A 16,648-nucleotide genomic window follows, 5' to 3' on the forward strand; every position below is an offset into this window, starting at 1 on the left:
AAAAACAGAATGACATACCTAACACTGAATTTTGGAGTTAGGAAGTTATTTAATTAGTACTCAGCAAAAAAACAAAAACAAAAACAAAAAAAGCTCATCTCTAAGTAAGAACTCTAAATGATACAAAAACAAGAATATAAAACCATAATTCATGATAAATTTAGAGAAGGAAAAACCTTTTAGTTACTATTTTCTAAGTGAATACCAATTTAACAATTTTATTAAAGCTATTCATGCTGGGGAAAGCATACCTAGCTTTTGAAGTAAGACATTAGTTTAAAGTCTAACTGCCACACGTGGCTAAGCTGGCAGGTCATTCAATTTCTTCCCTGTATATAAATGGAGATTCTAAAACCACTGCCAGGGCTCATTTTTAAATCAGTGATTGTCCTAGTTCCATTTCTGTTACTGTGATAAAATACTCTGACATAAAGCAAGGGTTTCTTTGGCTTAAAATTTCAGGTCACAACCCACCATTGTGGGGAAGTCGCAGAGAGAAAATAGCTTCATGAATGCTGTCCCCTTACTTTCTTCACTTTATACGTTCAGGACCCAGACCACAAAATGGTGCTTCCCACACCAGGATGGCCCTTCTTACCCCAACCCACTTAAGTAAAAAAACAAAAAACAAAAAACAAAAAAAAAATCAATTAGGAAAAAAAAAAAAGCCCTCACAAGCATGTCTCCAGGCCAGCATGGCCCAGGCAGTCCCTCACTGGGACAAGCATTTTTCCAGGCTGACATGGCCCAGGCAATTCTTCAATGGGACAAGCGTTTTTCCCAGGCCAACATGGTCCAGGCAGTCCCTCCGTGAACCTCCCTCCCACCAAGTGATTCTACACTGTAACAACTTGATAATTAAAAGAAACAATCACAGTCATAATATCTAAGAAGTTAATACATTTGTGAAATGTGAACATTGTGAAATTATGACAATATTACACAACTGTGTCCACTGATTTAATTGCCAACAGAAGGTAACTATTACTTTTAAGAAAACAGCAGTTAGACAACATTAAAAATTTTAACTGAACAGTCATACAGCATTATAGCCAATTAAAAACGGTTTATTACTTTTACTTGGGGAGGGGTGGGGTGGGTGTGCACAGGCCAAGAAACCTGTGTGGAGGTCAAAGGGCCACTTTCAGGAGCTGGTTCGCTCCTCCCACCACGTGGATTCTGGAGAACCAATTCAGGTTGTCAGGTTTGGCAGCAGGTGCCTTTACCTGCTGAGCCATCTTGACAGCCCTACAAATAATATTTGATTGCATTAACTAAACTACACAGAGTTTAAAACCACAATCTACTTCCAGTTTTGAAATACAATTTTTGCAGCAAATTAAATATGTCTAGATGAAGACTACACATAATAATAATAATTTAAGGAAATGGTTATAGTCTACATGACAATTATCAGGATACATTGTAAGGTTCATGTTGATCTTGCTGTGGTTTGCCCAATATTAGTCAAGTGTGTACACATCTGTACCTAGCAAACCTCTGTTGCACTGTAGTCCACACACACCCATTTAAGATTATTCCAGAGAAGTGAGTAGATACAGCAACAACCACACAAAGAAAGGAGCTCCCCTAGAGGCAACTTCACTAGGAACCAGCTGGAAAGCTCTTAACCTTTAAAAAGACCTGAAGAACCCTTACCTAAACACCAGCAAAAAGCAGCCTTACCTAAAACAAATACCAGCATGGGCACACCATGAAAAATCAGGCTTCATCAAGAACAGTCTTCAAGATCATAAAAGCTACAGTTATACACTTCCCCAAGACATAGATATTTAACAATTAATCATAAATTAAAGGAGGGCGTGTTTTAAATAATAAGGAAATCATCAGGATGTTTGCATCAGTGTACACTCTTACCATTCACTTAGGGATAGGGTGTGTTTTGCTTGCTGGATTCAGTACGCTTTCGTGTGTGTGTGTGTGTGTGTGTGTGTGTGTGTGTGTGTGTGTGTGTGTGTGTGTTTGTGTGTGATATTCACAGTAGCAACCAAATGAGAGCGGCAATAAGGTTCAAAAAGTAGTTTCTGAGCCAACAGCTGCTAGGGCCCTGTGACCAGGATAAGAACTGGCTTCTCTTGCCCACGGTTCCCTTCCTTGACTTAGCGCCTTCTACTGGACAGTTAATTACCCTTCCATTTTCAAATTTGTAAATGTCAGCAACTCAAAACTCTCCAATTATTTTATTCTCCTTTTCTTTAAAGAAGACGATGTCTTGGAAAAGGAGGTGGGTTTTCAGCATCTCTAATTAAGTTACGCAAACTTCAAAATAAATGCTAACAAAAATCCGTGTTATGTTATCCATAACGTAAAAAGCTGTGAAACGTCTTAAAGAACAATGAAGATAATTCTCAAAAGACCTTTAGGACAGGTAGCAAGTAACTGTAATGGCTTTGACAAAGCCAGGATTGTTGTTTTTCCCATCTTAAAATGATATTCAAATATATTAACCTCCGTTTCTGTTTTTTGGTCACTTCTAAAGCTGAAGTTTGGCTAACTCATTGTTGTTAACAATCCAGTGTCATTTCAGTTTTTAAACTTGAAACAAAAACCATTTTTTTAAAAAAATCGCCCATTCTCTAAATTCCCTTCACAGAGAAAAATGAAGCACGGACTTGACAAGCTCAGTTGTGGGGAAATTCCATGGACCTTTTACAATATGACACAGCCTTTCCCCTTCTGCATAAATGCTGTTCAAACTGGCTCCCAACACTTAGGACAATGCCTAAAGTTGGAAGCACATTAGTCCCAAATCTAAGTGGCTGGAGGACTAGAAAAGTGAGCGGGCTCGGATGCTCTAACATTGGCACCCCGAATCTGCGGGATGGGTGCGTTAGCTGGAGCAAGACTAGTTCACCCCGCACAGTACTAGTACTGATGATGCGGGACCCACCCGACTGGGGGCGAGCCAGGCGGCGATCAGCCGAAAGCCCCCAAAGTAAAAATAGCCCCAATCTTGCCCAAGAGCGCGGAGCTCGCTGGGCTACCACCGTTGGTCGACTCCCCAAGCACCTCCTGCCAAGGCGCCTGCGCCGTCCTCACGGCCTCCGCACCCCCAAACTGCCGGCCCGCAGCTGAGGCCCCGCACCCCCAAACTGCCCGCCCGCCTCTGCCGGAGGGACCCCGGCGGCCGCGACTACCTTGGTCGTCCGGATGTGCTCCATCACGGGGCGACGCCCGCAGGCAGCCGGCCTTAGGAGCGCACCATCGGGAGAGAAACGGGGCGGTGACAGCCACCGGCAGGAACTCCCTCAAGCCGCCAGCGTCAGCCAGCCCGCCGGCGGCGACCACTGCGCAGGCGTCGTCCGCGAGCGCTGTCGCCTAGATACACTTCCGCAAACCCCCAACCACCGAGGTGATCCTGACTGCGAGCAGAGCGTCTCCAACCCAGATTGGCGCTGGCAGGGTCGCACCCATGGACATTGTACAGCGCCCTCTCTGGTGGAGGACTGGCATTGCCAAGGCCGACCCAGCCCACCCCTGTTAAGGACCAACAAAGCAAGGCCTCTGAGGAACTAGAAGGAATTTCTAGGTTTGAAGATAAGACCGGACTAAAAGGAATTTGCCAGTGAGGGAGAGAATGGATGTCTCTGAGCTCCATTACCATGCCAGTTTAAACCACTTTTAGAAACCCATTGGGCACTGAGCTGGTTTAATGAACTAAAAATTTATTATGAATATTAGTATTAAAAATGAGTACGTTTTATATGATCTTTGTTGCCAAGTGTCAAGATACAACTCTTACAGTTGCTCTTTGATTAAGATGTTATGTGAGCCAGGCGGTGGTAACACACGCCTTTAATTCCCGCACTTGGGCAGCTTGGTCTACAGAGTGAATTATAGGACAGCAAGGGCTACACAGAGAAATCCTGTCTCAAAAAAACTGAATGATGACGATGACGATAATGATGATGACGATGATATACTAACGGAATGGCTTTTTTTATTTGAAAGACATTTTCTCACGACTCTTTCCTATAGTTTGTTTTCCCATAAGTAAGCAAAGATGGCTAGGGATGGACAATTAGACTTCCTATTAGCTGTTTTGCTGTCTCCCTTGCTGTCTTCTGCAAAAGGCTTTCCATTAAACCAACACTTTTAAAACTGCATGGCAACCCGGGGGGCCAATAGCTGACCGAAACGTAATTAAAAAGCGAATGTGCAGTCAATCTAAAGGATACAGCCTGTTTCTGGCATTACTCCTCTCCAACTGTGGACTTTGTTCATGCCAGCTAACTACTGAGGAAGTACCTCAGCTCGGATTCCATCTACTGTATGTTATGAATTACAGTGTTTATGTTATGAATTGCAGTGCTTTTACAGTGTGTGCAAAATGTTCTACTCTTATAGAAACAGTGATTTAATTACAGAAAGCAAAACTTCATATTTTCCTGTTACCATTCCTTAGCACGGATCAAATTAGTGTAGCTTTGGTTTGAGCTGTATTAGAAACACATATCCACTTCTGCTTTAGTTATTAATAAGTAGTTAAGATGCACGTGCACAAAACAATTGTTTTTAAAAGCAAATTATGGTCTGGCGTTGGTGGTGCACACCTTTAATCCCAGCACTCCAGAAGCCGAGGCAGGCGGATCTCTGTGAGTTTCAGGCTACCCTGATCCACGCAGTGAGACTGTAAAGAACAAACAAGCAAAAATATTAGCAAATGTTTGACTTGTACACCTATTTTAATGTACCTATGTAGCCAAGGGCAAATTTTTTCTGCTAAAAAGGAGTCATGAGAGGAAAGTTTTTAAAAAGATTTTTAAAAGGACTACCCTTAAGCCAGAATCAGTTCATTTTTGTTTGATTTTGGCTTGTGTTCATTTTCTCCTTAAGTGATACTTTTAATAGTTTAAGATCTTTCACAAAAACTGACTTTTAAAGGGAGGCAACATTAAGTTAATGTTTGGCAGAAATGAAATAACTAGAATCTGACCATATAACCAGACCTGATTGTGAGGTGGGACCCAAATTATCATGTGCTATCTTTAGCCCCCTAAATAATTATCAACTTATTGCCCTTTTTGTGTGTGACCTAACACCCTTATGTCTGTTGCATTTATCCTTTTAGAATGTACAAACAAATACCCTAGATTCCACCAATCTGAAGGCTGACACTGTCACCTGAGTACTAGCTAAAGGCTATAGTCGTCAGAGAGCACCTGAGGCTGAAGCAGAGGCTAGTGTGCCTTTCTGGATCCTGCCTTCCAGGTGTTTCCACACACACAACTGCAAAATGACTTACAAAGTTCTTTGTTCTTTTACTATAAAAATTTCTTAAGATTCCTAACATGTTTTAACACAGTATTTGGGGTAACCTGAGTTTGTGTTCCTTGGACACAGTCACTCATATCTGGCTCCAGAATAGACTCCTATTCTCTTTGAGAGCTGTTCTTACCACTTTAAGCTTCAATTCATATCTAAGAATACCATGTTTCTAACTCCTGCCCATTGACTTATATTCATCACATATAATCATCTATGGCAAAAAATGTAAAGTTTTCATTTAAAGAGATTGTATTGGAAGCTGATCATCTAGAAGAGCAGCATGTGTTCTTAACTGATAAATCATCTCTTCAGCCCTGACACATGTCTTTGAAATAAAAACATCATTCACACTGAATCTTAAGTCAAAGTGCAGCTGTATCTACAAACCTGTCTGTGTTATGTCCTGACACTCAGCAGCAAAGGCCATATAAAATGTACTCAGAGCCTAAAACCACCATGACGAAAGAAGTTGTTGTGATAGAATGCTGGCCTCTGAGCATAACACTTATTACCATCCTAACGAGGACAGTTGTGACACCTGGAAGAGATCCTCTTGTTGAAAAAGGGGTGTGTGATCAGACGCTCACCTGAGAGTCCAGCCACTTCTTTCTGGGTCCCATTTCAATTGCATGTAATTCTAGCCCCAGTGCTGGTCTTGGGGGTACTAGAGTACAGATTGTGGAAGGCTAACTGAAAAGGGGTGTGTGCCATCATCCATGCTCAGGTGAGATTTCATTTCATTCATGTTGCTCAACCTTCACCTGTGCTCCTGTAAGTAAGTCCAAAACACTCATTGGTGCCCCACACTAGACTAGGGAGGAGCTGTAACTTTGTCATCGGTGCTGTCTCTGAGGTGAGAGAATACTGTTCATATCCCCACCCCAGGAAGGGCAAGCTAACATTAACGTTTTATATGCATATACAGATTGTTTAAATCCAATTTCTAAAAGTCACTAGCTCATCATTGGGCAAATGTCCAAATGCTGAATTTTGCGCTATCTTTTTTCCCTTTTCCATTTCTTCAATTCATCACTGTCTTCTCTCCCTTTACAGATACATTGCTGCGTGAACATTAAAAGTGCGGTAAGTAAATGCTGTGGAGCAGTATCCTCTTAAGAGCCAGCATCTCCATCAGGACAGCTGCCACAGCTTGCAAGCTCAGGCCTTTGACAATCCCTCAAAGGAGGAAGGACCGAGGAGGGTCACGGGACCAAGGCGTTCCAGCCAGTTCCTCCTATACATCCCAATCGATGATGTTTGTTACATGTTTCTGCCCGAATTGTGCATGGCCTGGTGTTTCCAGATGTGCTGGAGTATACAGTGTGTGGAAGGTTAACTGAAAGGGGGACTTAATCTGTGCAGCTATGGGGAAGTCATTCATAGTGAGGTGAGACTTACTGGTATGGGAAGTAGCTTTGGGGTCACCCATGCTCTGTAAGTAATTTCATTAAACTCACTGGTTTGTCAAGTTAGATTTTGGTGGAATCATACTTAGGTTTGTCGTTGATGTCCTGTAAGGAAGAGACAGTCATTTATTTATGTTCCCCCAGAAAAAGAGTTTCTGAAACAGTTAAAAAAAAACAAATTAAATGGGGCTGGAGAGGTAGCTCAGCAATTAAGAGCACTGCCTTCTCTTCCAGAGGACCCTGGTTCCGATTCCCAGAACCCACATGATAGTGCATAACCATTAACCATCTCTAACTCTAGTTCCTGGGGATCCAATGCCCTCTTCTGATCCCCACAGGCTTGTGGTGTACACACATATATATGCAGGCAAAACACACATATTAATAAATGTAGAGCCTCCAAAGCTACAGAGAAAGCCTGTCTTGAAAAACCAAAAATAAATAAATAAATAAATGTAGAACAGATTTTTAAAATTAATTTAAAACCTAAGTTATATAGGTGAAATTTGTACATAACGTGGGTATAAAAAGTTACCCAGCAGAACAAAGGGGCAAACATTGTCAAAGAGCATTTATGGCCCTGAGAGATAACAGAAAAACCATGCAGTCAGGTTGTGCCCTCAAGATTTGTTCTATGCTCCATTCTTGCCATGCTTCCTTTAATTAAATCTATTAATATGAACAGTTCCATAGACTAAGAATTGATGTTTAGTAAAATGCACTTTGCCTGACTGCGAAAGATGCCAAGAAAAGCAAGTGTAGCTAACAGTGCCTGAGCACTGTAAAACAAAACAAAATAAAAATAACAAAAAACCACTGTGAACAGAAAAATTCATAATAAAAAAGAACAATTTGTTATTAACATGAAAATTTTCCTACACATTCCACAGACAAACCAAAAAGATCAGCAGTGAAGACAGTAATAACTACAAATATCGTACCTTATTTCCTATTTTGCCTGTAGATTAAGTGAAAAACATTAGATTTTAAAGATTTACTCTGCTATTAAGTGTGTGTGTGTGTGTGTGTATAGGTGTATGTGTGTGTCCTGTGGTGTGTGTGTGTGCCAGGATTGTTTTAGTTTTTGCCAGACATTTTGCCCTCACAAACCTGGGTAACCTCTAGATGACACTACAGCAATTTCCATTTAGACAGGAGGAGGAAGCCCTTGAGGGTGGCCTAGTGGGAGTGTGGGGGCTGCCATCACTGGTCCTAAAGAGAAGATCCTATCCTATGACTGGTGCAAGCACAAATGTGGGATCTTTGCACATCTGTGTGCACATCTGTGTCAGATGCTATACCCCTTCTCCTACTCTATAAATGGGCTGCTCAGGCTCACTTGGTTAGTCAGCTAGGAGACACTAGCTCTTTCCTTTTGTAATATTAGGCTCAATAAAAAGTTTCTTTCTTTTTGGGGGGCTGGGGTCTGGTTCAAGAAAGGGTCTCACTATATAGCTCTGACTGTCTTGAAACGCACAATGTAGACCAGGCTGGCCTCAAAGAGGTCTGCTTGCTTCTGCCTCCCTCCTAGTGCTAGGATTAAAGGCATGCACCACTACACACAGCTTACAAGTTTCTTTTTTTTTTTTTTTTTTTTGGTTTTACGAGACAGGGTTTCTCTGTATTGTTTTGGAGGCTGTTGGACCAGCCCGGCCTCGAACTCACAGAGATCCGCCTGCCTCTGCCTCCCGAGTGCTGGGATTAAAGGCGTGCGCCACCACCGCCCGGCACAAGTTTCTATCTGTTTTCCCCCTCTCCTACTTTTAGTAATGCATGCTGACCTGATAGTGCAAAGGAAGAAACAATTGTGACATAGAGTGACAGTGGCAGTGAAACAACATCTGGGAAGTTGGCAGGTCAAGCTACAAAAGCAGCACAAAACAACAACAACAAAACCACAAACCAACCAAACAAACAAACCAAAAACCCAAAAAACAAAACAGCAGACAGACTCAGAAAGGAGCCGGGGTGGAAATAAAAAGAAAAGTGGAAGTAGACAGAACAGAGAATTGAGGCTAATGATGGACAGACGGGTAAACAGAAGTAAGAGAGAGACAAGGCAGGTCCTGGTCACTGAAAGATTGTCTTAGACGTGACCTGTCTACATGAGAGAAGCTGTACTACTGGCAGCCTCAAGTGCCAAGGAATCCCTGAAGTAAGGTCAGCTTGGATGCTGCAATTCCATCTGCTACCAAGACCTAAGGGGGCCTACTTCTAGGCACATCCCAGAACTGAAAACAATCATGCAGCTTCCAACGCCAGCACCTGAAGCCTGCACTGGAGCTGTAACACTAGCCTGCTGTGCCTCTCACCAGGTTGCCCTCAACTATCAGACACTGAGGGCTGCACAGGCTGTCAAAAGACCAGCTTCTCCCTGCTCGCTCCAGAATTTCTACACAGGTGGAGTTAAAGAACCTAGCCAGTTGGTTAGAAACTAGGATTTATTCCAAAGAGATATGGTTATTTGAAACAAATTCTCCATTTCCTCAGGGTTTTGTAATTGCAGTGTATTCATTTTGTGTTAGTGTAGGCAACCATTAAAATGAACCATCTGGGGCCTGGAGAGGTGATGGCTTAGCAATTAAAAGCACTTGCTGTTCAAGGGGGAGGGCCTAGGCCCTTCCCGGAACAAAATGACAGACTCTAGAGATGCCCCATGGAGGGCCTTACCCTCCCTGGGGAACGGAGTGGGGATTGGGTGGGGGGCAAGGGAGGGCTGGTGGGGAGAAGCGAGCATGGAGGGGAGGGAAAGGGAACTGGAACTGACGTGGGAGGCAAGCTTGTTTCTAATTTAAATATATAATAAAAACGTGTTAAAAATAAAAGCACTTGCTGCCCAAGCACCCACAGCAAAGTCAGATGAAGTCCTGTGCATGCTGGTAAACCCAGAGCTGAGGGAGATGAAGACAAGATTGCCTACATTTTGCTGACCACCAGCCTCACTGAAAAACACCTGCTTCAAGTTCAATGAGAAATTTTGTCTCAAAGGAATGAGATAAGAGAGGTGGTCACCTGATGCCTGTCTCTGCCCTTTGTGTATGTACGTACACAGATACACACACACACACACCATATATAAAATTCTCTGTGTCATCCTATTGACTGATATTCTCCCCCCAAAAACAGTTATGATGTATTACTAAATGAACAAAAAGGAGTCACAATAGAGCAAGTTCAATGTGACCAGGAAATAGTTTACAATTGCAAGCAGAACCTTAGGTGGTTTTTGTAATTCCTCTGACACTATTTAAAAGCATTTTCTTTCTATGTGATGTCTAGTGAAATCTGACATAATACTACTGACATCTAGTGTGTCCAAGCTAGCTGCAATGTGCCAGAGAAGCCTACACAATAAAATCCTCCTGCCCTAGAGGGCATCAATGAAGAGGTGGAGAAGGCCTGTTTCATGCTGACCAAAATTTCTGAACCCATCAGTTTCACAATTGTAATTAGAAAATGGTATTTTTAGGACTGGTGAGATGGCTCAGCGGGGAAAGTGCTTGCAACAAAACTATCAGAGTTCAATCCCCAGAACCTCTATACATGTCCCGGGACACACCTGTAACACACACACACACACACACACACACACACACACACACACACACACACACACACACACACTGCTCTGAAAAGAATGGAAATGAAGAGAGTACATAAAAGCACATTACACTGTATAACACATAGTAAGACTCTCACAATAAGCTTTTTATGTCATTTTGATTCAAACTTTTGTCTTTTTCACTCTCTCCCTCTTGTTTTGTGAAAGTTATCATTTTCTCCCTTCCAAATTTTCTGACAGTAATCCTGATGTTAGCTAATGTCTGTTGGGATTATCAGGTGACAGAAAAGACACTAAGCATCTTTTCAGGATAGTACTGTTGCTTTCCTTTTTTAAAAGATGCAAAATGAAATACAATGAAATAAGTTGTCTGATATTACAGAGTAGATAAAGTCAAGAGTCGTGGCATAAAGCCAGACAGTCTGACTCCAGAGTCTGTGTTCTTATTAGCCATTCTATATTGACCTGCTTTTCAAAATCCATATTAAAGTTCTGTTTATTGGTAATATGAGAGGCTAGAAAACCACTCTACTTAAAACAAAACCTCAAGTACTGGAAACTATAAAATCAAATTCTGTGAAGCATTAAATAATTGGCAAGATAGTGAGACTTATATATAGAAATCTGAAGGAACGCATGTGTCCATAGAGGTGAGCAGGGCATTGATGCTGATACTGCAGAAAGGCCATTCAATCAGGTCAGTTGACTGATACCCTCCCAGGATGCCCAGAGAAAAGTCAAGTGCAGGATTCAATTTATGTGGGAATCTAATGTAAAACCCACTCACATAAAGCCATATACAGAGAGAAACTCAACCAATCCAGTGCCCCAGAGTTTAAATGGGCTGGGGTTAATTGTGCCTTGATATTTTATTGTAACAAATATAAATCCTTTCTGTAAACAATCTCAAATAATTCTTATAACTAATCTTCCAAGAAAAGCTAAATTAAAACCACAGTAAAGTAGCACATGGGGAAAATATCTTGATGTAGGAACAACATGATGACAATAAGAAGATTATATAATGGTCAGGCTTAGCTTACTAAAAAATATGTGAGATATGTGTAAGGAAACAAAAGACAATAAAAATAATTGCAGCACTTAGGAAAAGGCCTTGTTGCTTACACTGGAGTAGGTTTAGTGAGACCTTTTCTTGGAGAGTTGTGAACAAATGTCTACTCACTCTAGATAGAACCCAAAGGATACATCCCACCCAAGTCTAGTTTGGGCCAACCAAGATAATTGGACTTGCTTACAAGAATGGGTTGGGAAGGGTAGTTATGAGTACAAAACAGATGCACACTGAAATCTTATCTCAGTATGAGTGGTGGCTTCTCCACAGTGTATAGATGGAGTTCCATCTTCAGTTAACTTTCCACATGCTATAGCTTTACACAAACTCCAGCACCTCCTAATGCCACATGCTGCTGAGGCAAACTACATACAATTGGGAAGTGTCAACAGAGGGAAAGGACTTTTTAGGTGCAGTCTTAAACTTTGTACTAGCATAGAATAAGTAATATCATTGATCAGTCATTCCAGATTGGTTTTGTCTATGCACTGTGTCTCTGTGGTCATTTGTCACTGTATAATAACTGAATGTTGCCATATATCAAACAATATATGAAAAATTTATGAAGTTGATAGAATAATTTTCTTGTTAACTTGAAAGGTTCCTCTGAAAGCACAGCTTTTCTTCTTCTCTTTACTCTCTCTCTCTCTCTCTCTTCCTTTCCTTCCTTCTTCCTCTTCATCTTCCTCTTCTTCTGAACAAACTTTTATTAGAGTAAGGTTGAAATTTTAATAAACTTTGAATTTTAAAGTTATAGATTTACAGATTACTGAGTATAGCTGTGTTATTATTTTAATCTTTGGGCCTGCCATCCATCCACCAAAGAAATACATGGAGAATTATCCTTACTTATGAATGCCTCGCCTTAGCTTGACTTGTTTCTAGCGAGCTTTTCTAACTTAAATTATGCCATTAATCTTTAACTACATTTTGCCTCTGGGATTTTTGCCTTTCTTTATTCTATATATCTTTCCTTCCCTTTTACTCTGTGGCTGGCTGTGCGTCTGAGTGGCTGGCCCCTGGTGTCCTCTCCTCCTTTTCTCCCCTGTCCCACTCTCTCTTTTTCCTAGATTTCTCCTCCCATTTATACTCTCTGCTGGCCATCCCCACTTTTCTTTCTCCTGCCTAAATATTGGTCATTCAGCTCTCTATTAGACCAATTATGTGTTTTAGACAGTCAAAGTAACACAACTTTACAGAGTTAAACAAATGCAACCTAAAAGAATGCAGCACATCTTTGCATCATTAAATATTCCACAGCAAACGAATGTAACAATCTTAAACTAATATTCCACAACAACTGAGTGTTCCAATATGCTCACAGTTAGTTTTCTGGTCATAAACTTGCTAGCCTCTACTGTATTCTAAAATAATCATCCCTCCCCACTGACCTCATGTGTCCTACGTGCCGGGCATGTTTCTCTTGCTAATCTTATGTTGGTATCAAGTTTTGGAAAGAATACATTGGAGAATTAAAAGACTTATCTTTCTATAAAAATCTTGACTCATCTTTAAAGTTTCTTTTTCAGTCAAAAGGAAATATTCTCAATTGTAGGACAGCTGCCCCACTACCCTATAGCCACGGTGTTCTCTAGACTTTAAACACATATTAACTCAGTGTTTTTCTTCTTTTCAGCAGCTATGATTTTCCCTATACCAGTTTACGTCCCTTTTCTTTACAAAATCATTTCCATGATCACTTTTGTTTAAGGTGCTATTTCTTTTTCTTCTAACATAAATCTTTATTTATTATTTCATACATGCATACAACGTGCTTAGGCCATATCAACCCCCCATTCCATTTTGAACTCCTTCTATGTCCTCTCCTCATCTTCACAGCATCTTTTCACAGCCCAGTGAGTCCAATCAGTGCTCTCTTTATGTGCATGGGTAGACAATCCACCGAAGCATGGGCACCCTAAGCAGGGGCACTGGGCACTTCTCTGAAGAAAACTCTTACCCCAGAAAGGATCAACTGCCAGAGCTACCTAGCTAGGAGCAGAACTTCATGAGACCTTCTCTCACCTGCACTGGCATTTTGACGGCTTGTTCTTGTGTGGGTCTTGTGTGGCTAACATGTCTACTGAGTGTAATGGCTCTTACCTGTCCAGAAGCCAACCTTCCTAAACCCATCCATCATTTATCTTCCTGTCTCCTCCTTCAAGATGTTTCCTGAGCTATGTGTGTGTGTGTGGGGGTATGACATAAATATCTATTGGTGTTCACTCCAACATCACTCATTTTATGCACTCTGCTAGCTGCAGGTCTACTTTAATTTCCATCTTCTGCAAAATTAAGCTTCTCTGATGAGTGTTGAGTGCTGCATTAATCCATGAATATAGAGCTAGGCATTAGAGGGCAGTTTGATACTGTACCTGGCTAGCAAAATAATGTCAGATTATGACCTAAGGTCTATGACCTCACCAACCATGGGTTCTTGGCCAGGTTTACACTATCAGGCATGAGTTCCATCCTGTGGATTACACCTTAAACCTAAGCAGAAGACAGCTAGTTACCCCTACATCATTCATGTCCCTAATGAACCAATAGTTGTATCTTGTCAGGTTAGTTCTTATTGTAGCCTTGCATGGTTCGTGGCTGAGTAACTGTTTTACTCACCCAGCAGCCTGTAAATCCCCTTCTGGCACTCTGTATGCTAGCCAGTAGGGAGGAGTTTTTCAGGTCAGTACCTGCTTCATTCCTTCATAGCCTGTGATCTCTCTCTCTCTCTCTCTCTCTCTCTCTCTCTCTCTCTCTCTCTCTGTGTGTGATGTTCTACAACAGGGTCTTATCACTAGTTCTGGTGATAACCAAGAGAAAATGGCAATAGCCCTTTTTGTTTTGGCAGTCTATGGGGCCTCTCTATCAACACATAGATGGTATGTTAGTTTTCTTGGGCTACTGTACCTATATACAACCCACCACAGTGGTAAAATATTTACTTCTCACTGCTTTGGAATTTGAGAGACCAGGACCAAGGTGCCTGCAGACTGAGTTCCTGCAAATGGTCTTATTCCTGCCTTTCAGAAAGCCCCTCAACAAGGTGATGTAGCATGACAAATAAAAGACCCAGAGACAGATATTGGGGTTCAAGCTTCAAGCTGAAGATCAGAGAAGCAAAGCAGCCAAGCCAGTAGATCTTACCTCTATCCAGCTAAAATGGCAATCCTATCTCCATGAGTCCTCAGAGGCAAATGCTCTCAGTTCCTGTCTCTTCCCTATAGTCCTTTCTCTGCCCAGCCATATCACTCCTGGCTCCATCTCCCTAGTGCTGGGATTAAAGGTGTGAGCTCTGTTACTCCTCACTCTTGTGAAGGGTGGCCTTGAACTCAGAGAGATTCTTCTGCCTGTCTCCTGAATCCTGGGATTAACAGTTTGTGCCACTACTGCTTGGCTAGCTAGTATGGCTGCTGGGATTAAAAGTGTGTATCACCACTGTCTAACCTCTATAGCTTGTGGCTGGCTTTGCTTTCAGAATCTTCCATTAAGCTTTGATAAATCATAAATAGCATCACTACACGGTGGAGAGCTCTGTAGTCTTAGAGGGTACTAATGTGAAAAACACACCTTCTAATGTCATCTAACTTTAATCACATGCAAAGGGAAATGATGAGGAACAGAGAATTGACTTTGTAAATGAAGGGACACTAGCTCACTGGAGCATGTGGCTCTGGCAGGCCTTGCCCTCTTCCTTGCTAAACACCTTTATATTACATTCTTAAAGCTAGCCATGAGGTCTAGTTCCTTATTTGGCCACTTTCTTCTCCTGAGGATGACCACCAAGGTCTAGCTATCAAAGTACTGAAGTCCAGCAGTCAAAAGCCCCCTTTGGCTCACCCATTTGACATGACCAATTAAAATTAAACACCTCACGGGGGGGTGGTGGTGGTGGTGGCGCATGCCTTTAATCCCAGCACTCGGGAGGCAGAGGCAGGTGGATCTCTGTGAGTTCGAGGCCGGGCTGGACCGACAGCCTCCAAAACAATACAGAGAAACCCTGTTTCGTAAAACCAAAAAAAAATAAAAATAAAAAATAAAAAATAAAATTAAACACCTCATTCTTCCACAGTGTTCCCTGTTAGCTTTATAAACCCCCATTTTCCTACGGGCCACATCTGTCCCCTCTCTATCCAGAGCCAGTTCTTTGTCCCTCTCCAGGACAAATATCCCTGCCCTTTCTCCATTATGCCTTTTCCCTTCTCTCTTGTCCTCTGTCTTCTGTCCCTCTGGGACAAATAAATCTCCTTTGTGCTGAGAATTTGCTTTTGACACGTCCTGAGTCGATAACGATACCCTTACAATAAGAGTTTGGGGGAGAGGTTAGGCCTATACTATGGATTTGGAAGGAGCCCTAATTTAGTTGCAGGTCGCAATGCCCAAGGTTAACACAACAGAAGTGCTAAATGATGGATGGGTTGTGTGAAACGAAGGGCCAAGGATTTGTCATATAGAGGGCATCGAGTGCTAGATTTAGAGGTCACTGAGCTTCTGCTCAAAGCACGACTGTGAGGGATGCGATGATGACATCAACTTCATTGAATGTGACCCTGCCGGTAGGCAAAGCAAAGCAGGAACAACATGCCAATTTCTGACGGAGAACCAGCCACGTGATGACGGCAGGGCCTCCAGACCACCGCTAGGAAGCTTTTCTTGGTGCTCCTGTTGCTCCAGGTCCCCGTACATTCTCTCCTAGGTCTTACTGTCATTATACTTTCGTAGTTCCTCTAGTAAATAGCCCAAGGTGTGGGAAAGCCACACGACCACGAAGCAGTCATCGGTCCCCAAGAATGGCACGCGCCACACCCTCTGCTCACTAGAACTTTGGGGCATGGCATCTTGCCCTCAGGCTGGGTGGCAGCGAAGACAGAGAGCACCAGGAGGGGCTCTGGCCGGAAGTGTGTGTATGTGTGTGTGTGTGTGTGTGTGTGTGTGTGTGTATTAAAACCCGTGAATCTCCGAACCATCAAAAAGTAGACACCCTCCTTTTTTCTCGGGTGCAGTGACACCCAACGAAACCCAGATGCCTCCCTGCAGGAATAAGAGGTGACTACTAAGGTTCTTCCCAACATTGGGGCTTTTCGCGTGGTTTTTTGGCAAGAAGCCTGACAGAAGCAACAATTGGGGAGGCGGGGCTTCACTCAGGAAGTAAAGCACAAACTACCGCGAGAACCTCTTTAGTAGCGGGCACTCCAGGTGCTTATCTCTTTAAGAGAGTAGGCGGGGCGCCCACCCCGGGCTGCCTGAAGCCAGCACCGCCTCCACTCCGATCCCAGGGTCCCCTGCGCGTCGGGTGCGCTTCCGGTGCGTGCGGGCGCGCGG

General features: G+C 42.5%; 1 protein-coding gene across 1 annotated transcript in view; it reads right to left on the reverse strand.

The window, feature by feature from the left end:
* Mtmr6 (myotubularin related protein 6) overlaps positions 1 to 3,334 on the reverse strand; it is a 41,308-nt gene extending 37,974 nt beyond the window's left edge. The window contains exon 1 of the mRNA XM_040740567.1: positions 3,159 to 3,334. Within this exon, the coding sequence (XP_040596501.1) occupies positions 3,159 to 3,182 (24 nt within the window). The 5' untranslated portion in view covers positions 3,183 to 3,334. The remainder of the gene's footprint in view (positions 1 to 3,158) is intronic.
* Positions 3,335 to 16,648: the final 13,314 nt, after the last annotated feature.

The sequence above is a fragment of the Mesocricetus auratus genome, unplaced genomic scaffold (assembly GCF_017639785.1).
Source record: "Mesocricetus auratus isolate SY011 unplaced genomic scaffold, BCM_Maur_2.0 Super-Scaffold_100707, whole genome shotgun sequence".
Lineage (NCBI taxonomy): Eukaryota > Metazoa > Chordata > Mammalia > Rodentia > Cricetidae > Mesocricetus > Mesocricetus auratus.